The following is a 26,583-nucleotide window of genomic DNA, read 5'->3' as shown; positions in this document are numbered from 1 at the left end:
GGGCTAGATGCTGACTGGCAGTAGCCACTGAGGCAAGGTGGACATAGAGGGTTGGGGGTTCCCTTGGGAGGGGACACCCAGAGTGTGGGGACTGCTGTGGGGCAGAACCCCAGGGAAAGGGGCACCGGCGTCCATGAGGGACACAGGGCCTGAGGCAGGAGAGACACCGGCCAGCAGGGGGTGCTCCGAGTGCTGGAATTGAGCTAATACCCGAGGTAACCAGCAGGAGGCGCCACACTGTTGACTCAGCAATCTGCTATAGCATCTGACCAAAAGAGCCAATGGGAAGGCTAGAACTTTTTTAAATTGGGAAAAAAAGTTCCCTTTGTGTCTGTTGTTGTTCTCTGGAGAGAGGGGACTGAGCAGGACAGGACTGGAGCTATGCTGTAAAAAGCTTTAAAACCAGGTATGAAAAAGCATCAAATCATACCTCAGCCCTACTCATCTGAAACCCCAGATATGTAAGAAAACCAGGGAATGTCTAGGAAGATGTGATTAGGGTTATTTCTTTTATTTCTTATTGGCTTGTGGACTCCTCTGTGCTAACCCCAGATGCTTTTGTTTGCTTGTAACCGTTAAGCTGAACCTCAAAAGAGCTATCTTGATGCTTAATTTTTGTAATTATTTTTTTAAGATCTAGCAAAAAGCCTAAGTTCCAGATGTATTTTCTTTCTTTTTGTTTTTTAAAAAATTTACCTTCTTTTTTTAAGAATAGGATTGAATTTTTGGTGTCCTAAGAGGTTTGTGCACATGTTTTTCATTAGCTGGCGGTAACAGCTGATTTCTTCGCTTTCCTTTCTCAGCTCTTCCCCGGAGGGAGAGTGGGGGGAGGTGAAAGGGCTTGAGGGTACCCCACAGGAAGGAATTCCCAAGTACGTCTTCCTGGGTTCCAAGGAGTTTTGCATTTGGGTGGTGGCAGCATCTACCCATCCAAGGTCAGAGTGAAGCTGTAACCGTGGGAGTTTAATGCAAGCTTGGAGTGACCAGTATTAATTTTTAGAATCCTTGCATGCCCCCACCTTCTGCACTGGAAGTGCCAGAGTGAGGAATCTGCCTTGACAGTGATATATCTATATCTATATAGTTGACTATGCAAGGTATATTATCACAGAGTTGTTTGAAAAATGCTAATTATTTTTTCATGGGAAATTTAGAAAATATATTCATATTTTAAAGAAAATTCTCTCAAAAATGTTCCCTTTTTTATTGAAAACCCAAAGCTGTTTTCAGTTTAGGCTAAAAATTATTGCTATTCAAAAACAGAGAACCAAAATGTGTTACTTAATTAAAAGCAGACAGAAAAAAGAGGAATTGTACCAAATCATGAACATTTTTACTAAACAACAAACTAAAAAAAACTTTTTGACTGAAAACACCAAAATTTTAACTACAAAACTGACAGAAAAGTGAAAACTTTTACTGAAAACTGAACATTTTTACTGATGGACAAATAACAAATATTACCAATTCTTTTCTCCATTGGAAAAAAATCCAGGAAATGTAGACAGTTATGAAAATGTTCATTTGAGTCTTGATCTGCTCCTTCTCCTCAGTTTTCTCTCTGCTGGCGCTGAAGAAGTTAACTAGGTTGGGCCCATGTTGATGAAGCAGGTGATGAACGGGGAACAGTGAAGCTCCGCCCCTCCACTGCTGCACAGCCACTCAGATGTGTCCCTGCCCCGTGGCCACCCTGGATATAAATCAGCACTGACCCCATGCAGCCCTCAGTCTTTACAGACCTTCCTCCAGTGCCTGCGACTGCCTACCAAGCACCTCCTCACTCTCCACCGTCGTCGTCAAGATGTCTGTCATCTCCGTCAATAAGAAGTACAGGAGTTCCCCCCACAATTTCAGCAGCCAATCCTATGCCTTCACTGGCCACTCCAGAACGAGCCCTGTGACTTATGCCATCTCCAGCCCAGGTGGCAGCAAATTCAGAGGAGCCAGGAGCCCCTTGGGGCTGGGGATGAGTGGTGGGGCCGGCATTGAGGGTAGTCTCGCAGTAGTGAACTTCAACCGGAGCCTGATGAGTCCCATCGGGATTGGGCTTGACCCAGAGATCCAGCGCGTGAAAGCTGAGGAGAAGGAGCAGATCAAGACTCTCAACAATAAATTTGCCCACTTTATCAACAAGGTAAGCCTTGGGTGGTCTAATGCCAAGCGTCCTCTCTTTGACAGATGGATCTGTGTTGTGAACAGCTCTGTTGCTCTCCTTTCCTGTACCTCATAAGAACAGGAGAGACCAGTTGTGATTTATACAGCCCAACGGGCAGTGGTGGCAAGTTGCTAATATCTTGGTAGCTGTTGTCAGTGGAATAAGTAAAGGCAATAAAGAGGGTTTAATCATTGTGTGACCTGTAGGGAATTGATATGGTACAAAAGATAATCAGCCTGAAGAGCTGTCACAGCCAATGCCAGAACCTAGCTAGGCCTTATCTGTTGCTCCAAAGGTTACACTAAATGGGACGCTTTCAAGCAGACCTACCCAATGTCACAATTGCTGTCGATATTGTCCAAAGCGACTAGACTAAGGCATTTCAAGTTGAGCACCCCAAAACTGACTAAAAAGACTTGAGTTCCAGAGGTGGGGACTCGGTGATTTTGGATAAAATCAACCCCCTTTAAGGGGTCTTAAGTTGGACACCCAAAATCGCTATTCAGGCTTAGGTCTTCTAAACAGATTTGGGCAAGATCAAGACTTTATCGGACTCCACTTGGGAAGCAAAAGAGGGTTCCCCGAACTAGTCGATACGTCTTTTGGTCCATGCTTGGAGTAATCAATGAGCATCCTACAATAAAGGCCAACCTTCTTTAATGCTTCTTTCTTATTGCTCCCGGTGACGCAGTAGGGAGCGGGGTGCATTGACTTGGGACTGTCTGCATGGGGGATGGGAGAGCAGGGGATGACTTTAGGTGAGGGATGGTACCTGAACCTGTAACCTGAGCCAGGAAGAGGGGTGGGGCGAGTTGACACCTTTGCCCAGGAAACTGGCAAAGGGAGAGGGGGAGAGAAGGGGGGGGGGAAGAGAGCCTGCGGGAGGGGTTTTTGGTTTCAGTTTTGGGCTGGCTGGGAAGAGGCAGGGAACCCCAAGTCTGGGGTCTAAGATCCTCGCCCCCCAGAGGGACCTGGCTGAGGGGTCCTGGTTGTACCTACAAGCCCTGCTTCGGACTGTGTTCCTGTCGTCTAATAAACCTTCTGTTTTCCTGGCTGGCTGAGAGTCACGGTGAATCGCAGGAAGTGGGGGGTGCATGGCCCTGACTCCCCCACACTCTGTGACACTCCCACAGCCCGATGACCATATTGGCCATTAGTTCTCTAAATTCTCTCTCTCTTAGGGGTTAGAAGATCCCTGAGGGGCAGATTATACCCCCATCTGCCCATTGTGGGGTTTCTTGCATCTTCCTCTGAAGTATCTGGTACTGGCCACTCTTAGAGATGGGATACTGGACTGCACGGCTGTGGGTCTGATCCAGTCTGGGAATTCTTGTGTTCCTAAGTGTGGGGGTAGTCTTATTCTGGAAAAATGCTGAGTTTTCCACGAGGACCAAGTGTTTTCTCCAAGTCGATCTGTCCTGTAGCCATCTGTGGAAGGGAGTGAGGTTTGTCCTATTGCAATACTACTACTTCCTGAAGCGGAGAAAGATTAGTACATAGGGTATTCCTAGGAACAGGTTCTCCTCCCAGGGAGTTATGGGTTAGCATTGAGGAGATAAATTATCCTTTGTGGCTAAAGAATAAGGAGATGGGCCCAGTTCTCTGGTGTCAGAGTCATAGACTTTAAGGCCAGAAGTCAGACGGATCAAAAGTCTCCTACGATTGGTTAATGAGACTGTCAAGAGGGTCATTTTTGCTCTTAATTTGTTTTTAAAGGCAGTGTCTGTTTCAGCACAGTTTAATGCCGAGGCGCTGACTTTCTAATGTGCTGGGGGGGAATGCTCCACCCCAGGCCCTGCCCCCACTCCTCCCCTTCCCCAAGGCCCCACCCCCGCCCTGCCTCTTCCCACCCTGCCCTGCCTCTTCCAACCCCGTTCCGCCCCCTCCCCCAAGTGCGCCCCCCCCTCACTCCTTCCCCCTCCCCTCAGCACCTCCTGCACTCTGTGGAACAGCTGATCGTGGGAGGTGCTGGGAGGGAGGGGGAGGAGCCAGTTGGTGGGGCTGCTGGCAGACGGGAGGTGCTGGGGGGGGAGGGGGAGGCGCTGACCTATGGGGCTGTCAATGGGTGCTGGAAAGCCCTTTTCTCAACTTGCGTGCAGATTCCCCGTCTCATGGACACAGCTGCTCAGAGAGCACAAACCATTCTGTCGGGGCATGTGTCAATATCTGGGCCCTGAGAAATTGTGAAACTGAAACTGTGACCGTGAAGACGAGTTGGCACAGCTTGAATAAAAATGGGAAGCTTGTGGTACAAGGAAAATGTACTTGTGGCTGGAGTTGGTTGAATGCTATTCTTCTTTATATTACAATAAAACCTTCAAGATCAGGGCCCTAGCGTGTCAGGTGCTGTACACACTAGAGCTGAGAGAAATTTTGTTGCAAAAAGATTCAAGTTCAGTGACCGCAAAACGTTTGGTTAATTCATGTTGATTTCACGGCATGGTTTGTTTAAAAACGTAACAAAAATTTTTTAAAAAAATGGGTGCAAGACGACTTGATGTTTCTGTTTGAAATGACATTTTGTTGCAAAATGTCCTTTAGTTTTATTTACATTTTTAAAACATGTTTACAAATGGTCAAAAACATGTTAATTTTGTAGAAACAAGACTTCTTGTTCGATCCAAAATGAACATTTTTTTGACTTTTTGATTAGCCAAAAATTTCCATCTGACCCCAAACTAATTTTTTCCCGACTCTTGGAAATTGATAATGAACCAGAAAAAAAAAATCATTTGCCCCGTTCTAGTACAGACACACAGCAAGAGATAATGCCCACCCCAACCCAGGGTTGTGAGTTCAATCCTTGAGGGGGCCATTTAGGGATCTGGGGCAAAAATCTGTCTGGGGATTGGTCCTGCTTTGAGCAGGGGGTTGGACTAGATACCTCCTGAGGTCCCTTCCAACCCTGATATTCTATGATTCTATGAGCTTACAATCTAAATAATGGACAGACAGAGGTCGGAAGGAGACACACAGACGGGAGGTGACTTGCCCAAGCTTACCCAGGTACCAGCTGTCCACAGTCCTAAGCCAATTGCTCCATCTACTAGAGCATGCTGGCTCTTGTAAATCACCAGTTATATTTACACCCATTTTAATCATGCTTTTTTCCACTGTTGAAGTGAAGCAAAGAGGCTTTAAGAACAGGAGTACTTGTGGCACCTTAGACTAACTTCTTCGGAAGTGGGCTGTAGCCCACGAAAGCTTATGCTCTAATAAATTTGTTAGTCTCTAAGGTGCCACAAGTACTCCTGTTCTTTTTGCGGATACAGACTAACACTGCTGCTGCTCTGAAAAGAGGCTTTAGTACAGCTGAAAAGTCTGGCCTAAGGTCTCCCATGTGCATAGTCACACCAGTCTGAGGACGCAAACTCCTTATCTCCCCAGGTTCGCACACTGGAGCAGGAGAACCAGGTGTTGAAGACTAAGAGGAACATCCTGCAGGGCCAGAAAACGGGGCCCAGTAACATGGAAACAATGTTGAAGGCGTATATCAACAGCTTGCAGAAGCAGCTGGAGGACCTGGGGCAACAGAGGGTTAAGCTGGAATCCGATCAGGGCAACATGCAGGACCTTGTGGAAGAGTTCAAGAGAAAGTGAGTCCAAATGATGAAACAGCCAATGGGGACTTTCTCACCACACTGAAAGGATTGGGTAGAGCAGGGGTGGAGCTGAGGGATAGCTCAGTGGTTTGAGCATTGGCCTGCTTAACCCAGGGTTGTGAGTTCAATACTTGAGGGGGCCACTTAGGGTTCTGGGGCAAAATCAGTACTTGGTCTTGCTAGTGGAGGCAGGGGACTGGACTCAAAGAATTTTCAGGGTCCTTTCTAGCTCTATGAGATAGATATATCTCCATATATATTATTTATTCCAGGCTAGGGTCCTTTGCACATCCAGGCCTGTATCCATCAGCTATGGAAGAAGGAGGGCCTAAAGCAGAGGTGGGCAAAATATGGCCTGCGGGCCACATCTGGCCTGCGGGGCCATCCTGCCCGGCCTTTGAGCTCCTGGCTGGGGAGGCTAGGCCCCGGCCCCTCACCCCCACAGCCTCAGCTCGCCGTGCCGCCAGCACTCTGGGCAGCGGGGCTGCGAGCTCTTGCCGGGCAGCACAGCGGTGTGGCTGGCTCCGGCTGGGTGGCGCGTCTGCCAGTCCTGGTGCTCTGAGCGGCATGGTAAGGGGTGGGCAGGCGTTGGATAAGGGGCAGGAGGTCCTGGGGGGCAATCAGGGTACAGGGAGCAGGAGGCGGTTGGATGGGGCAGAGGTTTGGGGGAGGGGGCGGTCAGGGAACGGGGGGTTTGGATAGGCATGGGAGTCCTAGGGGGCCTGTCAGGAGGCATGGGTGTGGATAGGGGTCAGGGCAGTCAGGGGAGAGGGAGCGGGGGGGTTGAATAGAGGGTGGGGTCCCAGGGGGGTGGTTAGGGGTGGGGGGTCTCAGGATGGGGGGGTCAGGGGACAAGGAGTGGGGGGGATGGGATGGGTTGGGAGTTCTGAGGGGGGCGGATAGGGGCCAGGGGCCAAGCTGTTTGGGGAGGCACAGCCTTCCCTACCTGGCCCTCCATACAGTTTCAGAACCCCGATGTGGCCCTCAGGCCAAAAAGTTTGCCCACCCCTGGTCTAAAGGCAAAACCTCTAATGGGATACTGCCACCTTCAAAGCATTAGTAAATGAATACAGCCTGGGTGCGAGCACCGTTCTTAGCTTTCCTCTTCCCAAGAACATGACTTTTCAGATGAACTTGGTCCGTTATATCAATGGGCAAAATTGCAGTGTGGTCAGCGTCTCCAGGCTCAGTGGGGTAGGGGATCCTTTGCTCATAGTCACCTCAAGTCTATCCCAATAGAACTGGGAGAATATTTTTGTTTGAAACCAGATTCGGGGAAAATGCAGCTTTGGCAACAACTCAACGTGTTGAGAATTCGTGTTGGTTTTGCTGAATTTTCCTTTGAAACACAATGTGAAAACGTAAATAAAATCCCAGTCAAGGCGAAAGGTTTCGTTTTGGGTCCACTGGAACTTTCCATTGGACCCAAAATGACATTATTTTAACTTTGACTGTTTGATTGGGGGAGGGTTAGCTCAGTGGTTTGAGCATTGGCCTGCTAAACCCAGGGTTGTGAGTTCAATCCTTGAGGGGGCCATTTAGGGATCTGGGACAAAAATCTGTCTGGGAATTGGTCCTGCTTTGAGCAGTGGGTTGGACTAGATACCTCCTGAGGTCCCTTCCAACCCTGGTATTCTATGATTCTCCAGAAATTCTGAACATTTTCCTTTTCTGTTTACCTGAAATGATTCCCCCCCGCCCGATTTTTCGGCACTGTTAGTGAACTGAAAAATGTATCATTTGCACAGCTCTAATTCTCCCCTCATCTCTCTCAGCCAGAGGCGCCGACTTTCCAATGAGCTGGCAGCTCAACCCCCACTCTGCCCCAGGCCCCACCCCCACTCCAACCCTTCCCCCGCCCTGCCCCTTCCTGCCCCCTTCTTCCCCCTCATCTGAGCACGCCCCGCCCTCGCTCCTTCCCCGCCCCCCAGTGCCTTGTGTACACCTCGGAACTGCACGGGACAGCTGATTGCAATGCTGGGAGGGAGGGGAGGCCTTGGGAGGGAGAGGTGCTGATCAGTGGGGCGGCCGACGGGTGGGATGTGGGGGGCGCAGGGGGGATGAGGAGGAGTTGATTGGGCGGGGCTGAGCACCCACCATGTTTTCCCCCCGTGGGTGCTCCAGCCCTGGAGCACCCCCGGAGTCAGCACCTATGCTACACCAGTGCACATCCAGACTAACTCCATCGCGCCCTTGGTGGGTTTAAATCAGGTCCAGTATATCAAAGCCGGTCCATATTTATATCCCCATGGTGCTTACAGGCTCCAACTCTGATCATGGCCCTATTGTGCTGGGGGCTGCTCAGACACATCGTGACATACAGTCCCTGCCCTGAAAAGCTCACGGTGTAAACAGAGAAAAGGTGGGAGGGGAAACGACTTGTCCAAGATCACACAGCAGGGCAGTGGCGAAGACAAGAATAGAACCAAGCTCTCTTGAGTCCCAGTGCAGTGCAGTGCCCTACTCACTAGGCAACACCACCTCTCTCTTTTGCAAAGTCACAAAGTTGACTTTTAGGTCAGCTGCAACAGCAAGGGCCTGATAGTCACAGGCGGGGAACACCCACAGCGCCCACTGACTTCAGCTGAGGTTTTGGGTGCTCTGCAGAACATCCTCTGATGGTCCCCACATCTCTGTAGCTTCCATAAGAGAATTAACTCCCAGCCACTCATACGCACCCTGCTTCCCTCCCTCCTGCTCACAGGTACGAAGAAGAAATCAACAACCGGAGTGAGAGGGAGAACCAATTTGTTCTGACTAAGAAGGTGAGTCCATGCTACTTCCAACTGGGTTTAGCGCTAGGCATCGGGCATTATTATTTAATTATTATTGGTATTGTGGGAGTGCCTGGGAGGCCCCGTCATGGACGAGGACTCTATTGTGCTAGGTGCTGTACAAACACGGAACAAAAAGATGGCCTCCTACCTCCAAAGAACTTCCAACCTTAGTAAACCGGGTTGGAGTTTGACTCACGGGTTCCTGGACTCTTTTCTCAGGATGTAGACGAGGCTTACATCAAGAAGCAGGAACTGGAGGTCAAGTTGCAAAGTCTGACCGACGAAATCAACTTCCTGATGGAGCTTTATGCCAAGGCAAGTGACTTTTCTCTCCCTTGTCTACACTTTGCGGCAGCACACAAGGTACAGGCTGCGTCCACACTGGGGTGTGTGGCTACATGCGGCAGTGAAAGGCTCTAGCAGGGGGAGGCAGTGGGACATGCTAGCAGTGTAGATGGGGGACGCACTGCATGGAAGCGTAGAGAGCTGTGCAGGGTACATGCCCAAAAGTTCTGGGGTGTCTTTACCTGCCTAAGCAGTTCCTCACCATCTATACTGCTATTTATACCCATGCTAGGGGTGTGTGCAGTGTCTGTAAGTGTAGACGTCGTCTTAGATTACTACTACAGTTCTACATTTCCTGGTGAATTCCATTAAGTAACACTGAGTTCCTGTAATGAAAGATCCTCCCATTCTAGAGAGCCAGAGGTGTTGTCTTTTTTTAAAGGGGCAGACCTGCCTGCACGGTTCACTTTACTCTTTCAAACTAGCTGCAAAATTCCAGGCCAGATTTGAAGCCCCACAATGGTCAGGAGCTATTTGGGGTTTGTTCAGGGCCCACAACTGGAATATATAGTCACCAATTAATTCTTACAAAACTCCTCTGTCGTAAGTGTCATGACTCTCATTCTACAGACAGGAGAACTGAGACAGAATGACTCACCCAAGGCCACTTGGCATGAAAGTGGCGGAGATGGGATCAGAACTCAGGAGCTCCTCCGCTCAGCCCCTTAAGGGGTCATCTAGACTGCAAAAAAAACCTGCCACAGCAAGCGTGCGAGTCCGGATCTACAGACTTGGGCTCACAGAGTTCACTCTATGGCGCTAAAAATAGCCGTATAGACATTTCCATCGAGGCTGGAGTGCAGGTTCTGAAAGCCGGCGAGGGGTTTGTGTCTCAGACCCTGAGCTCTAGCCGGAGTGGGAACGTCTACACGGCTATTTTATAGCACTGTAGCGTGAGCCTGAGTCTATAGCCCCAGGCACTGACACTTGCTGCCACGGGTCTTTTTTTGCAGTGTAGACATACCCTAAGACACTAGGCATATAGGGACTTCCATACTCCAATAGACTTGAATTCCATCTAATCCACTATCCTGTTTCTAACAGTAGTCGGCACCAGCTGCTTTGGTGTAAGAAAAACAGAATTAGCAGATGTGGAATAATCTACCTCCATGTTAGGGCTCATCCTGACCTCTGACAGACAGAGATTGGCTTCACACCTGAACCATGAGGTGTTAAATCCCTCCCTAAATTTGTCAGCGTTAACTGTTATAACTTTAGGTATTCTTCTCATCCCTATAAATGTCCCATCCCTTTTTGAATCTTGCGACGTTCTTGGCCTCACTGACTTCCTGTGGCAGTGAGTTCCACAGGTGAACAATGTGCTGTGTGGAAAAAGTATTTTCTAGTCTCTATTTTGAATTTGCCACCCTTTAATTTTATGGAACGTACCCTCGTTCTCGTGTAAGGAGACCCCGATCTCCCTTCTCTAGACATTCGTTATTGTATATACTTTTATTGTTTCCCCTCTTATTCGTCTCGTCTTGGAAGATAAACCATCCCAATTTTGTCAATCTCTCTTCATAAGAGTTTCTCCAGCACCTTAATCATACTTCTCACCCTTCCCTGAACCCCTCTAATTCTGCAATATCCTTTTTGGAGGTGGGTTGAACAGTGGTGCACGCAGGGTCCAGAAGAGGCTGCAGCATTGATTTATATCAGCCTGGGGAGGGAGTTTCCCTGGGAGCTGGCTGCAGGGCTTATGGGATGCAGTTCAGTTCTCTGTCCTTCGCTGTAACGAATGAGGGTTTTCTTCCTCGCGTAGGAGCTGCGCGAACTGCAGGCCGACGTAGAGATGTCCAACAACCCCGTGGTCATATCCATGGACAGCAGTCCCAAGCTAGACGTGGACAGCATCATTGCGGAGGCCAGAGTGCAGTATGAGAAGATGGCTGAGAACAGCCGAGAAGAAGCTGAGAACAAGTATCGGATCACGGTGAGCGAGGCCCGTCTCTGCCCTGAGAGGCTGCTGTTTAGAAGGACAGAGTAGTGTGTGAGGCCTTGTCCATGTGAGAGAGAAGTGCCAATATGGAACTGGGCAAGCCAGGGCCCTAGACACCCCTTCAGAAGACAGCTTCTTGGTTCCTTTGCCCGGTGGCTTCATCCCTTGCTTGGGGTGGTGCTGACAGCAGGGGTCCACCACCTAAGAACCACTTCTTTCTGCCACTCCTAGTCAGATGGGCTGCGGCCTTCCTCCTCCCTGACCTACTGTCGTCAAGCAGGCAGGGTCTATACTGGGTTTTGTGTGCAAGGCCATCACCGAAGAGCCTCTGTGACAGGCCTTTCCTGCCACCCCAGCTGAAGGTCTTGTATGTGTGGGGTTCCCCTCAGCCACCTGACTGAACCCTCTGAGAGCACAGTTAGGGGCCTGCCACAAAGGGGGAGAAACTTGGCCTCGCTCCATTGGGCCCCCTGATTCAGGGGGTTGGGAGAAACTGTTCCCCCATCTTCCTTGGCCGACCAAGGAGCAGTGCTGGAAGATAAGGCTGTTTCCTCCCCACCCAGGACAGTGGCTGCATAGATGACAATTCTGAGGGGAACCCTAACGTGTACTGGGCCCAACTCTGCAGCCTTGCTGGTAGTGAAGGGACACGACATAGCTAGCATGAGGTTCTTTACTAAGGCCGTGGCTCTCACTGGCTCCCAGAGCCTTGCTTCTCTATATCCTGGTCTGGACTCAGCGTCTCCTTCTCTCTTCCCCCCTACGCAGTACGAGCAGATCCAGGAGAAAGCGGGCCGGCACGGGGAAGAGCTCCGTGCAGCCAAGGCCGAGATCAACGAGCTGAATTGGATGATCCAACGGATCCGGGCGGAGATTGCGGCCCTGAAAGAACAGGTCAGCGAGGAAACAGCTGGGGATTCGCATGTGGAGGGAGGGGGCCAAATCCAGCCTGGGGGGGGGGGGGGGCTCTGCTGAAGTCATTCGGAGCCCACAGGGCCAGATTTTCCAAGAGCTCAGCGCACTGGGTGCATAGAATCATAGAAATGTAGGCCTGGAAAGGTCATCTCGTCCAGCCCCGTGCTGAGACAACACCAAGTCTACCTAGAGCACCCCAATAGGAGTTTGTCTAAACCGGTTACCTCCCTTGGCAACCTGTTCTAATGCTTAACTATCCTTACACTTAGAAAGCTTCCCCTCATCTCTCACCTAACTCTCCCTTGCTGCTGATCAAGCCCGATTACTGGGTTCTTTTGAAAACCCATCACTCAGCGCTTGAAAATCAGCACCTCCTTGTCATTTTCTCCATCCATTCTTTTGGAGAGACCTTGAGGCAGGAGTGTCGGAATGGGGGGGGGGGGGGAAGGGGGAGGAGGCCGGAGGCCATGGCCCTCCCACTTTTTACTGACTGTAAGGGTGAACGATGCAGGGGAGGAGGCAGAGAGGAGCGAGCGGGTCCTTGGGGGAAGAGGCTGTGCACGGGCAGGCTCCCCGCACTTTTAGAGTCCCTTCCTTGAGGCCGTGTGACCAGGGACAGGGACTTCCCTTTAGGCTTCTTGCCATGTGTCCGACTTTCTCTCTAACGACAGTCGGGCTCGGGGACCCCGTCACAATGTGATTCTATTCTGTAGTGTGGGCAGGATATTAATTGTGTTCTGAACGTGACCAGTGCATGCATTGGTTGGGAATGCAGTCACCGTCCTATCTATCTCTTCAGGAGTGACTTGATTACAGTCTATAAGTACCTACCTGGGGAAAGGGGATAAAGTGGATTGTGGAAATTATCGTGGTATCTCCGTCCTAGCCATTGCAGGCAAAGTTCTGGCGCGGATCCTTGCAACCCGCCTTCTGCCCCTGTCAGAAGAAATCTTACCGGAGTCACAGTGATTTCCGACCATGTCGTGGAACTGCGGATAAGATCCTCACAGCACGGCAGCTGCAAGAAAATATTGAGAGCAAAACCGACCACTGTACATGGCTTCTATTGATCTAACTGAAGCCTTTGATTCAGTGAATTGCCGTGCCCTCTGGACTGTACTTTCTAAGAGCGGATGTCCTGATAAATCCATCAATGTCCTAAAATTGCTTCACGATACCATGAAAGCGACTGTTCTGAGCAGCACTGGCTCCCGGAGCGAACCTTTCAAAGTTCAAACAGGGCTGTATCATCGCGGGTTTTATTGCCGTCATTCTTTACCTAATTGCTGGGGAGTTTACAGCTGGCGTTGAAATCATTTACAGAATGGATGGAAAGCTTTTCAGGCTTAGCAGGCTGAAAGCTAAGAGTAAGATCTCCACAACATCTATTGTGGAACGTCAGTCTGCTGATAACAACGCAATCTTTGCCCACGCTGAGAAAGATCTTCAAACTATCTTGAATGTGTTTGCCGATGCTTACGCATGTCTTGGTTTCACTCTTACTATCAAGAAGACTAAAGTGCTCTATCGGGCCTCTCCAAATGAGGTATTACATGCCCCATCTATCAAAATCAGTGGAGTGGCACTGGAGAATGTTGATCATTTTCTCTACCTTGGAAGTCATCTTTCATCCAAGGCAGATATTGATGCAGTAATTCAACATTGCCTGAGCTGTGCCAACGTAGCTTTTTCTCATTTACAGCACAGGGTTTTTGAAGATCGCGACATTCGAACAGACACCAAGCTTCTTGTTTATCAAGCTGTTATTTCCCAACACTGTTGTATGGGTCCGAAACTTGGACGACCTATAGACACCACTTGAAAGTCCTTGAGAGGCACCATCAATGCTGCCTACGTAAGATTCTGAAGATCAAGTGGGAAGACAGGCGCACCAATATTAGTGTTCTGGAAGAGGCAAAGACCATTTGTTACAGGGCGGCACAAGTTTCCTTCTCCTTGTCCCTGAGCCCTGTGCTTGGGCTGGCCAAAGAAAGGGTTGCAGACGCCTCTTGCAGGTGCTTCACCCGGGTTCTTTTATTTACAGTGGTGGTACAGTCCCAATTTCCCCCAACACCTGTCCCCGCTCTAACCCCTCACTGGTGTCCTCTGACCTTTAAGGCTTGTATCAGCCGGCAGAGACAAAGCCTGAACCCTCCTATCTTCCTGTCTGGCTTCCCCCTCCCTGAGCTTTCCCCTGGGTTTATAGCCTTCCCAGTCATCAACCCAGTTGATTCCACTAGGCTCAACAGATCACCCTGAGCCTGCCCTCATTAGGGCCCGCAGCTGGGCTCCCCGCTAAGGGTCTTGGCCCATACACCCGGCCACCCTACGGGGAAACAGGGGGAAGCTGGCTCTTTAGCAGGGCACCCAAAGGTTTTATACCTCTGCCCTGCGACACCACCAGTATCGAAGCAATGATCATCCGTCAGCAATTCCATTGGACTGGTCACATTGTCTGCATGCCAGATCATCGCCTCCCAAAACAGGTCCTGTTCTCTCAGCTGAAAGAAGGGCACCGTAACGTGGGTGGAAACGGAAGCATTATAAGGACTTGCTGAAGGACAACCTAAAAAAGTGTAATATTGACATTGACACTTGGAAGACACTTGCCCAGGATCGCTTAAAATGAAGTGAAGTCCTACGTGATGGTCCCCTGCAGTTTGAACTTGCTCGCCGACAAGCTGAAGAGGACAAGAGGCGCAGGAGGAAGGAGAGACTGGCTTCCAGTCATGGTCAACAGCCTTCTGCTGAGCCCAAAAACATCTGCCCTCATTGTAATAGAACTTGTGGCTCAAGGATTGGCCTTATTAGCCACCTGAGGACCCATAACTCCCGTGGAAGATGATCATACTCGGGAACGAGCGATCGCCCTCATCATCACATGGGGGAACTAATATTTGATAATGGGCTCCTCAATCTAGCAGGCAAAAGCTAACAAGATCGAAAGGCTGGAAGTTGAAGCTAGACAAATTCAGACTGGAAATAAGGGGCAGATTTTGAACAGTGAGGGTAATTAACTATTGGAACGATTTGTGGTGGATTCTCCATCATTGGACACTTTAAAATCAAGATCAGATGGTTTTTCTAAAACATCTGCTCTAGTTCAAACAGGAAGTATGTTGGGGGAGTTCTATGGGCCATGTTACACAGGAGGGCAGACTAGCTGATCAAAATGGTCCTCTCTGGCTTTAGAATATTTGTCTCTCTGTCTCTCTCTGACCTGCAGTGTCACACTTTAGCCAGCCTCTCTCTCCGGTCTCTTTCTCTAAGTAGCAACTTTGCGATGTATCTCAGCCCCTTACAAACTTGGTTACGGTGCTGGACTGGGACTCAGGAGATCTGATTTAAATGTCTGGTTCCCGCATTTTAAATATCAAAACAAAACATTTTGACTTTTTCTGTTGCTGTTTTATTGGTTTTCGTCTGAAGCGATTCAGTGAATGGATCCCCAAGTCACGAAATATTTCAGCTGATGTGAATTTGCATTTTGCAGTGAAAAATAAGCGTTGGATGAAAAATGTCACCCGTCTCTCATCTCCTCCTGATCTCTAATACTAGAGACTGGATTAAGCCCCGATACGTAAGCCTTAATACCCCTTCCAAAATGTGTGTTGTCAATTATAAGGGCCCTACCTCTCTTCCTGTGCTTACTTATTTTCTTGATGGGAAATTTCCACTTACGCAGTGACTAGCTCTCTTTGGAGATGCCCACACGATGGGTGAGTTGGCCTTAGAATGCCTCAGCTGATGTTTGCTGTAAGCTGCACCCTTTCCTCCATAGATAGCTCCAAAGAGACACCTACGTCTCAATGGAAACCTGTCAAATGTCTCTTTTGCAGAACGCCAAGCTGGAGGCGGCCATTGTCCAGGCTGAGGAGCAAGGCAAGCTCGCCGTGGCGGATGCTACAGGGAAGCTGCAGAAGATGGAACATGCCCTGCAGAAGGCCAAGGAGGACATGGTGGTCCAGCTGCGGGAGTATCAGGCGCTGATGAACCTCAAACTGGCACTGGATATCGAGATTGCCACCTACAGGAAGCTGCTGGAAGGAGAAGAGAGCAGGTGGGCTTTGGGAAGGGATGGCGTGTGTCATGATGGGATGACTCTCCCCCACACCCAACAATGGGAGAACCAATAAGACAGCTGAGTACCATAGGCCAGCCCCCAGTGCCAGAAAGTTGGCTCCTATGTGGTGCACCTGTCTGTCTCTGAGCTAGGTGGATTAACCCTTTGATTGCTAACCTCTCTCTGGGAAAGAAGCTCAGGTGGGTTTGGAAGGGGGGCCGGCGGCACACAATGTGATTGGATGCCTTCTCCTGGCGGGAGGGCCTATGAGAGAGACCAAATGAGCCCAGTGCTGATGCACTGGCCCCAACAGGCCAGTCCAGTGCTAGGTTTGTTTTGACCAAGGTTGCCACGTCATCGGAGGAGACGGGTTTGTGACTGGGCTGTACAGATTAAGCTCCTCTAGGCTGCATCATGACAGCCTCTATTTCCAAGACTATCATGGGGCACCACAGGCCTCTGCTTTTCACAGCTTCCTCCTTAACTCTGCCCTCAAATTTAGCTGAAGTTGCAGAAACAAGCAGATTGGAAATTAATTTTGCTGTGTGGGACAAAGTGGACGTTTTGTGTGTGTGTGTGTGTGTGTGTGTGTGTGTGTGTGTGTGTGGAGTATCTTTGGAGGAGCCACTTGGTCGGGCCTGTAGATTTCTGCTTCTGTTTCAGGGGGACTCCCCCCAATAAACTGTACTTGACCCTTAATTATCTCTTAACCCGGGCTGCTGGTCCTTTAACTGCGGGTGCACAACAGCGTTGTGATATGTGTGCAGGGCCGGCTCCAGCGTTTTTGCCGCCCCAAGCCATTCTTCGGCGGCAATTTGGCGTCCGGTCCTTCCCTCTGAGAGGGACTGAGGGACCCGCTGCCGAAGAGCCGGATGAGCCGCCCCTTTCCGTTGGCCGCCCCAAGCACCTGTTTGCTGCGCTGGTGCCTGGAGCCGGCCCTGTGTGTGTGTAATTAGTCACACGCAGGGTGACCAGACAGCAAGCGTGAAAAATCAGGACAGGGAGTGGGGGGTAATAGGAACCTATATAAGAAAAAGACCCCAAAATCAGGACTGTCCCTATAAAATCGGGACATCTGGTCACCCTACCGGCTTTCTATGGAGATCATTGTTCATGCAGAAGCGTGCCAGCCCCTTCCCAGCTGAGCACTGCCTCACGCCTTGCCTTACGCTGGTATGTCAGGCAGGCAGCCTCTGTCTGAGGCTGTGGTGAGTCAGGGGTGAAACGCCTTCCAGGGGAGAGAGTCATGGAGTCACTGAGGTGCCAAATGCCTGGGCTCTAACTCGGGTCCCAGGAATCTGTATCCTTTACAAGCCAGCCTCATGCAGTGGATGAAATGGAGTAAAACTGCTGGGATCTCCTGGGTTCTAGTCCCAGGTTTGCTGCTGGCTCCCTGTGGGCTTAGGGCAGGTCAATTAACCTCTCGTTAGCAACATAAGGATAACGATCCCGTAAGAAATATTTCTACCTACGGCTTCACTGTGATTGCTATGCAGCGTGCTAATTCTCTGCTCAGAACTTCTTGGGTAGAGCCCCGATCCTTCTGCTTCACAATACAGGCCCTTATTGACTGAGCCAAAGGAGAATCTCTGTTAACTGCTAGCAGTATGGGGCTCGTGACACACAGATGAACTGTTCTCAGTCTGTGTTGACAGTGGCTTGCATGCACAGCACTAACTGTGTCCTTCTCTGCACCCCACCGGCACTAAGCTTTGTCACTCTTCTGCTTCGCAGGTTGGATTCCAGTATGAAAAACCTGAGCATTCTGACCAAGACAACTGGCTATTCCAGTAAATATATTTCACTGGGGGCACTGGGGAGGAGTTGGGCAGCCCATAGAGCCGGGGCAAAATCCCGCCAGCATAGCGGTGCTGGACTTTACTAGCCAGTGGGAGTTTGGCGCATGCAGGGAGAGCAGAATATGAGAGACGGCTTCTGTCACGTGGGTCGGAGAGCAGCAATTTGCCCCTTGTGATTCACTAAGGTCTTGATCCTGTGAGCTGCAGAACATACCCCACTGTCGACAATCACATCTGGTGCCATGGGCGTGGGAACTAGGGGAGCGGGGGGTGCTGCAGCACCCCCAGGTTTTGCACAGGGTCACGGCTGCTGGCCCTGTGGTCCCGGCTGCTGCTCCGTGTCCAGGATCCTGGCTGCCATCCAGGGTCCCGGCCATAGGTGCCAACTTCCCCTCTGCCTGGTGGTTGCTCGACCCCACCCCACCCCTGGCCCTGACCCTGGCCCTGCCCCGTCCTCATTCCACCCCCTTCCCCCAAGTCCCCCCCACCCCGCCTCTTCTCCACCTCCTCCCCTGAGCGCGCTGCATCCCCGCTCCTCCCTCTCCCTCCTGGAAAGTCCTTAGTGCTGCCAAACAGCTGTTAGGTGGCGAGGGGGCGGGAAGCACTGGGAGGGAGGGGTAGGAGCAGGGACGCGGCGTGCTCGGGGGCGGGGGGGGAGAAGGAGGTGAGGGGCGGGAGCTTGGCTGCCAGTAGGTGCGGAGAACCCGCTAATTTTTCCCCGTGGGTGCTCCAGCCCCGGAGCACTTACGGAGTCCATGCCCAGGGTCCCAGCTGCTGCCCCGTACTCGGGGTTCTGGTTGCCGTCCCTGTGCCGGGGGCTCCATGCTGGCCCCACACCCAGGGTCCTGGCTGCTGGCCACACGCCCGGGGGCAAGGGGGTTGGCATTCAGCACCCCGACTATTAAAAGTGTTCCAGCGCCATTGTCCGGTGCCGGGACCGTCGGCTAGATTCTGACCTTTTCTGGCCTCGTGTTCGCTTAAACTCTCATTCCCGGGGCAAACAGGTTAATGACAATAAAGGTCAGTTTCACCCATGCCATCCCACTGGCTGAGATGGCAGGGCCTGGCCTGGCTGGTGGGTGCTCCTTGTTCTCTGATTCACTAGAATGGGTCTGAAGTGTCGTCCATATTCACAGAGCTGGGAAGCTTGCCGGTGGCTGAAATTTCATGTACCCATTTTTTTTTTTTCTGGCAAAACACGGCCTTTTGACCAATGTGAACTTTTCCATGGAAAATTTCCATTCTTGCTGAAATTTTCTGGTTTATAGAAACTGAAAATTTTGGGTCAAGTTTTTGGAGTTTTGTAAAAAAAAATTCTTTTTTTTTTTTTTTTGGTTTCAGTTTTCCGTACATTTTGTTTGGTTGGTTTCGAAAACTGAACGTTTGTACCAAAATGTGGCTTTAGAAAAAGCAAACATTTCTGTGGTTTGGGTTGGTTTTTGTTTTGTTTTGTTTTTTTAAATTGAAAAGCCTCAAAATGTTCCATGGGAAAGTCTGAAAAAAAATCATAAAAAGAAAAGATTTCCTAGAGTGCGTTTCAGTCTCGGTGGTCGGAACTGAACTGGGGACCTCCGGAGCTTAGAGTATGAGCCGCTACCGCATGAGCTAAAAGACAACTGGCCATTAGCTAAGGCTGTAGAGCAAACTCATTCTATCTTTTTTTCTAAGTAGTCTCCATGCCACTAGATAGGCCAGAACACCACCGCCAGAAGGTGTGTGGGTTACATAAGCAAAGTAGAGCCTGTAGCAGAACAGACTGTCACCTTCTAGTGGCTGCTGATGTAACCAGTAAGCTGTGGGCAATGCATATAGACCACATATGGCCCATCCCTCTGACCTTGCATGGTCACTGGCCTGGCCTATGATCTGGGATGGTGGGTCTGTCTCTTACGGGTGCTGTCCTTGAGCATGCTTGATTCTTCCCCTCCTTAGCGCTGCCCTGATCGGTTGCTTTTGGGATGCAGGGTTGGAAGCTCGTCAGCTAATGCGTCCATCTCCCTCTTCTCTTCCAGGTGGGATGAGCACAAGATTCCCTGGCAAATTTGGCAGCTCGTAAGCGTTGGCGCTGCCCCCGGTTCCTCCCCCCTGGAAAGCTTGACTGAGAAAAATAAACCTGGGGATGGAAAATTGGTGTCCTGCTTCCTCCGGTGTCCTCTCAGATGGGCCTCTGATACATTAGTGCTGTGATACATGAAGGGGGGGAGGGGAGTAGCTCCCTTTGATGAACACCCAGCCAGCCAGTTAGCTGTGAAATCCCTCTTGGTCAGTTCTCTGCTTGCTTTACCTGTAAAGGGTTAACAAGCGCACAGGTAAAAGACAAGGAGTGGGCACCTGACCAGAAGAGCCAATGGGAAGGTAGAACTTTTTAAAATTGCCCTCTGTCTGTTGTTCTCTGGGCTGCAGGGACACGGGGCAGTGATGCTGTAAGCAGCTTTAAGCCGGGCTTGATTATAGATGATCAATTCATACCTCGAACCTACTTATCTGGAGCCTCAGATATGCACTAAATTTAGGGAATGTCTGAAATGATGCGATTTAGGGTTATTTCTTTTCTTTCTTATTGGCTTGTGGACTCCTCTGTGCTAACCCCAGATGCTTCTGTTTGCTTGTAACCTTTAAGCTGAACCCCCAAGCAAGCTATTTTGGGTGCTTGACTTCTGGAATTGCTCTTTTAAAATCTAGCAAAAGCCTAAGTCCCCGGTGTATTTTCTTTCTTTTTGTTTTTAATAAAATTTACCCTTTTTTAAGAACAGAATTGGATTTTTGGTGTCCTAAGAGGTTTGTGCACGTTTTTAATTAGCTGGTGGCAACAGCTGATTTCTTTCTCATCTCTTCCTGGGGGTGTGTGTGAAAGGGCTTGAGTAGGGTTACCATACGTCCCCTTTTTCCCGGACACGTCCGGCTTTTCGGCAGTCAAACCCCCGTCCGGGGGGGAATTGCCAAAAAGCCGAACATGTCCGGGAAAATGGCGGCTCTGCTCCTCCCCGACTCTTCGGCTCTGTTTAAGAGCCGGGCTGCCTGAGCGCTACTGGCTTCGGGCAGCCCCCGTACCTCCAGACCCTGCGCCCCCAGCCGGGCACTTCCCCGCCCGGGCTCCGGCGGCACGGGGGCTGCCCGAAGACGGTAGCGCTCGGGCAGCCCGGCTCTTAAACAGAGCCGAAGAGTCGGGGAGGAGCAGAGCCCCCGTGGCTGGAGGCTTTGCTCCTCTTTGGCTCTGTTTAAGAGCCGGGCTGCCCGAGCGCTACCGGCTTTGGGCAGCCCCCGTGCCTCCGGAGCCCGGGCGGGGAAGTGCCCGGCCGGGGGCGCAGGGTGCGGAGGCATAGGGGCTGCCCAAAGCCCGAGTGCTACCGGCTTCACGGTTTGCCGGGCAGCCTCCAGACCCTGCGCCCCCAGCTGGGCGCTTCCCCTCCCGGGCTCCAGCTGCCCTTGGGAATCGCTGGCTGGGGGCGCAGGGTCTGGGGGCTGCCCGGCGAACCCTGAAGCCGGTAGCACTGGGGCAGCCCTTTCCCCCTGGCTGGGAGTGAGAGGGAGGAGGGGGCGGAGTTAGGGCGGGGAAGGGGTGGGCTAGGGGTGGGGAAATGGGCGGGGCCAGGGCCCGTGGAGGGTCCTCTTTTTTTATTTATGAGATATGGTAACCCTAGGCTTGAGGGTACCCCACGGGGAGGAATTCCCAAGTGCGCCTTCCTGGGTCCAAAGGGTTTTTTTTTTTTTTTGCATTTGGGTGGTGGCAGCGTTTACGAAGCCAAGGTCAGAGAAAAGCTGTAACCTTGGGAGTGTAAAACAAGCCTGCAGTGGCAAGGCTTAATTTTTGGAATCCTTGTGGGCCCCCACTTATGGAATCATAGACTAGCAGGGTTGGAAGGGATCTCAGGAGGCCATCTAGTCCAACCCCCTGCTCAAAGGATAAACAATTGCCAGACAGATTTTTACCCCAGATCCCTAAATGGCCCCCTTAAGGATTGAACTCACAACCCTGGGTTTAGTAGGGGAGTGCTCAAACCACTGAGCTATCCCCCCCTTTCTGCACTTGGAGTGACAGAGTGGGAATTCAGCCTTGACAACTGCCTTAACAGATGGGCCTTTATTGATCAGCTAAGCCAGTAAGTCTCTGGGGGAGACTGAGACGGGGGCAGAAATCTGGGACCCCCCCACCTTGAATCTAGCAGCGTTTGCAAATTCTATTCATGATAGAGGAGTTGGGTGATGGGGTGAGCGTAAGCAACAGTGGGGTGAAGGGTTTGCCAGTGTCCCCTGACATCAGCCTTTGATCCCTATCAGTCTAAGCTTCTTTCCTTCTCAGGGTCTGCAGAGCAAAGCTCTGTTATCTTTTTCCTCTCTCTCCCCTGCCCTGAGAGAGTCTTAGTTCACCCAATAAACTTCTCACCTCCGATAACGACTCTGTTCTCGTTACAAGACAAGTGAACCTACTAGTGAGCGTCTGTTACAGGTCCCCGATCCACAGAGGTTGTTCCTCTACTGCCTATGCTAAAAAACCCAGCTATCAGGACCGGGGTGTGGGAGGTCAGGCCTAGTTGTCGGAGCAGTGGTGGTCAGGCCTAAGGGTCAGAGCTGGAGACAGAGGCCAGGCACAAGTCAGAGCCGTAGTCAGGAACCAGGAGACAGAGCCAAGGGTCAGAGCTTGAACCAGAAGTCAGAGCTGGAGTCAGGAATTGAGCAGAGAAGCTGGTCTGTGATTGTTTTGGGATCAACGACCCACTTGATGTTACTGAGCAGAGCTGGGTGAGTGGGGTGCATTGTGAATAGGGCTGGTCAGAAGATGGATTTGCTGGCCCATGAAAAATTTGGGGATTGTGGGGAAAAAAATTCATCCTGAATTGGGATAAAAAGCCAAAGCTTCAAAGTTTTTTGCATAACGAAATTCCGAGACAATGACCTTTTCAGGCCAATCGGAACAATCCCTTTCCACGTTGACCCTTTTTTATTCTTAATTTTTTTAAATATAAAGTAAAGAAAATTTGAAACCAAAAAAAAAAAAATCAAAACTGTTCTCCCCCCTGCCCCCGTTTTTTTCCCTAACGAAATTTCATAGAAATGGAAACGATTTCGCAAAAAAATTCAGATTTGGCAAAGTGGCGATGTATTCCAACCATCTCAAATTGGGCAGGGATGAGGGTCTGGGATGGACGTGGCAGAGGATTTGAGGGCAGGGGAAGGGCTTTTCTGAGCGAGGCATCATAGGAGCAGAGAAGAGTCAAGAATGGGGTCAGGAAGGGAGTAGCCGGATCTGGGGAAACTGGAAGGGAAGAGAGACATAACAAAGAAACCAGTGGAAGAGGAGGAGAAATAAGCACACAAGTGTCCACTTGCCATGAAGGTTTAAATTTCTCTCCCCTGCCAGCTGGGACGTGCAGAGCAGATCATAGAATATCAGGGTTGGAAGGGATCTCAGAAGATCATCTAGTCCAACCCCCTGCTCAAAGCAGGACCAATCCCCAGACAGATTTTTGCCCTGATCCCTAAATGGCCCCCTTAAGGATTGAACTCACAACCCTGGGTTTAGCAGGCCAATGCTCAAACCACTGAGCTCTCCCTCCTCTCTGAGCAGCTTTGGCAGTTTATATACTGGGGCACAGAAGCTGTGCTGAGTAAATGTTTACCCCCTCCCCCCATTCTCCAAATGGGTGAGAGATTCCCTGTCTTCCCTCGAAATACCCCCTCTCCTCCTGCTGTGCAAGGACGCTGGGTCTCACTCCAGAGCCTGTGCCGGCTCTTGTGGGTGGAGATGGTGCCCCTAGCTGGTTGCTCGAAGGCAGCTGGGCTCGTCTCACTTTTTGCACTTTGCACGGGGGAGTGAGTGTGAGCGAACGCGAGAAATGGCTCAAAATTCTGAGCCCAGCCACTGGCACAAAGAACAGCCCGTGCTATCCACCCAGCTCCGCCGTTGGGCAGAATCCAAAATGTTGGCGGAAAAAACTGTTTCAATTTTTAAAAAAAGTGCAAATAATTCAAGTAAAAACCCCGGTTGAAATGGAAACAGCTCGAACATTGCAAAGCTGCTGCAGCAAAGGTGGTGGCCCAGGCCAGCTCAAAGCTAGCTTGGGGATGTTACATGTGCTGCAATCACACCTTTGATTGCAGTGTAGACATATCTTCAAGTCAGGTCTGTCAGGAATCAAGGCCTGGTAGAGCCGTCTCTGGGCAACCTAACGAGCGCAGCTGGCCTGGAGTTGGCTGCCTGATTGGCTAGACAGCCTGATTGGTGGGAAGAATAAGCAGACCAGCTCTTAAGCACAGCAGCAGGTTAGCAATTGCTGAGAATATTTGTGGTTGTACCTGTTTGGCTCCAGCCTGGCCTTATTCCAGGTAACTTGGCTCTGACCCCTGATATCTGGTCTCTTATTCCTGCTGATTGACTCCTGCTCCCAACACTAGGTGTGGCCACCCATGTCCTGGCTGTTGATGAGATCAACCCCCCAGACATGTTTGCTGGTACAGTAATATTGCTAGGGGGTGTGATTTTTAAATTCTATTGTGGCAAAGCTCTATTGTAGACACACTTGTGTTGGCATAAAAGTGCCAGCATAGCTTAGCTCGTTTGGGGAGCTGGTGTGATGAAGTGGGGGTTTTATTCACCTTATGTTGCATGTGATCCTTACTGTCCTATACTAATACTGTGTATACCTTGGTTTCCCAGTGTACTGCACCAATACTTAGGTGGTGGGAATTGGGGGTGTGACTTTGCAGCCTCACCTGCCCTGAGGGCCTCAGCATCTATGTAACCTGAGACCCAGGAGGGGTGTGTGACCAGGTGACACCTTTGGCCCAGGAAGTGAGACAGAGAAGGTGGAGGGGGTCAGAGGTCAAGTGGCTGGAGGCTGGCAGTGGGGGGGACTGGAAGAGGGGGAATTCAGGGCGTCTGGCCCAGGATTCCCAAGATAGACTTGGCTGAAAGTCACTGATGTCTGTAATGGCAAGCTCTGTTCTACGCAGCGTTTCTGTCAACGAATAAACCTTCTGTTTTACGCTGGCTGAGAGTCCCGTCTGACTGCAGAGTTGGGGTGCGGGGCCCTCTGGCTTCCCCAGGAGCCCTGCCTGTGCGGACTTGCTGTGGGAAGCGCACGGTGTGGACGGGGATGCTGAATGCTCCCCGAGGTCAGACCCAGGAAGGTGGAAGCTGTATAAGCTTCTTGCCCTGGAGACAGTCTGCTCCGAGAGAGGAGGCGCCCCCAGTCCTGACTGGCTTTGTATGGAGTAGTTCCGTGACCGCTGGTATCCGCTATAAGCACTCTTGCTGCTGTAAGCTGTGTCTACACTAGGAGCTCTGCTGGCGAACTCTTTCTAGTATGGACTAACTGCCCCACTATGTGCTTAATGGGGCATGATCTCCAATGCTGAAGCATTTGGACCTGGTAGCGTTCTACACCAATATTGTATGTCTGCTTTAGACACTGATATGGCCCGTTACCATAGCACGGGAGCACCTCCCAATCCTTGAGTGTTTAGCCTCATAACCCTTCTGTGAAGCAGGGCTATTGCTCCCATTGTGCAAATGGGGAAACTGAGGCACAGAGCGGCTAAGTGCCTTGTTCCAGGTCAAAGGAGAAGCCTGTGGCTGAGTTGGGAATTGGCCCTCTGTCTCCTAAGGCCCAGGCTCATACCCTATCCTTAGGAACAGGTATAAATGACTAATGCAAGGTGCAAGGCAAATTGAGGGTTGAGTCCTGGGTGCTCCAAGCCATCCAGGTTTTCCTTGAGCAGCGAGCGCATCAACATTTCCTGTCAAGGGCGCTGCATGCAAGTTTCTCTGCTAGGTGGCACCGTGCCCCCTGCTGGGGCATGAGGGAATTGCTTCAAGGGGAAAACTGGCTGGATTCTCCTTGCTGCTCCTCTTTGGGGATAAGAAATGTCTTTGTTCCCCGGAGAGGGGCTGGAATGCGTCCAACAGACCTCCCGCTCCAGCTGCTCTGACCTGCCCTCTCTGCTAGGAACGCACAGCCGTGGGGGCCTTTAAAAACAAAACCTGGCTGAACCACGCCATGCATAATTCTTCCCCTGGGGAGAGAGCATGAGGCACGCGTGAGGGATGTTAGTCGTGTCCCTTAGTGCATGGCTGGAAGATGTTCAGATCCGACAGGGATGAGAACCTACAGAGGACAGATCAAGTGTCTGGTTCCTTCCTCGCTGCAGTGGGGGCAGGCTCCGGCACTGGGGGCTGGCTCAGGCTGCACGGGAAACATTTCTGGTTGAGGCTCCTTGGTTAGCATCTGTGACTTGGCACCAATTTCTGTCGCCAAATAGCTAACGGAAAGAAACTTCAGCCTCTGGGCAGCTCACAGACTTTCCACTTTGCCTAGTTACTACTGGTCATGTGTTGATTGGTTGCCCAAGTCACATGGGATGGCTCCTGTTCCTGGATTGGATGACTAGAACTCTTAAAATGGTGGCTGAAGGATAAAAAAATGAAGAGCAAGTGTGACATGCTGTATTATTGGGGGTCTACATAGAGGATAAGCGCCTACTACTGCTGGCAGCCAACGGAGTTACTACTTCTGCTCAAGTGGTAAAGGTCTACTCTGCATTTGAGCAGCCTGTGTTTTCAGCCTTGCTGGGGAGATGTGCTAGGTGCTGTGCATTATTTATTAGGTGCATTATGGTAGCACCTATGTGCCTGTCACGGATCAGGACCCCATTGTGCTAGGCACTGTCCAAGCAGAACCAAAAGACCATCCCTGCCCAAAGAACTTACCCAGCAGGTGTCAGAATAATCAGACTCCACAACTAATAGAGTGAATGCTCCTTGTTTGTTCATGAGGGCCTCAATCCTGGGCAGATCCTGTTGTCCATGCAGAGCCCCATCATCTTCAACGGGACTCTGCCTGTTTCTGTGTGGCTCAGCACGTGGGATCCGGCCACAGATGTTGTTCCAGGAGCTCAGTGGAATACTGGGAGCCCGTGGGGTGAGTGCAAACAACCTGCCTTAGGCTGCAGTGGGACCGGTTCGCTTGCCATCTGGTGCCTTTGTTTTTC

At 50.9% G+C, this 26,583-nt stretch overlaps 1 protein-coding gene across 1 annotated transcript; it reads left to right on the top strand.

Annotated features, from left to right (window-relative positions):
- Positions 1–1,686: 1,686 nt before the first annotated feature.
- On the top strand, positions 1,687–20,289 carry LOC128828535 (keratin, type II cytoskeletal 8-like). Its single transcript, XM_054013275.1, has 9 exons — positions 1,687–2,134; positions 5,543–5,751; positions 8,462–8,522; positions 8,754–8,849; positions 10,642–10,812; positions 11,587–11,712; positions 15,573–15,793; positions 17,531–17,586; positions 19,608–20,289. The coding sequence occupies exons 1-9, from the start codon at positions 1,802–1,804 to the stop codon at positions 19,649–19,651; spliced, it is 1,317 nt and encodes a 438-aa protein (XP_053869250.1). The 5' UTR covers positions 1,687–1,801; the 3' UTR covers positions 19,652–20,289.
- Positions 20,290–26,583: the final 6,294 nt, after the last annotated feature.

Source organism: Malaclemys terrapin, chromosome 23 (genome assembly GCF_027887155.1).
Source record: "Malaclemys terrapin pileata isolate rMalTer1 chromosome 23, rMalTer1.hap1, whole genome shotgun sequence".
NCBI classification, from domain to species: Eukaryota; Metazoa; Chordata; order Testudines; family Emydidae; genus Malaclemys; species Malaclemys terrapin.
The sequence above is the reverse complement of the archived record's forward strand: the minus strand, read 5'-3'. Positions and strand labels throughout refer to the sequence as shown.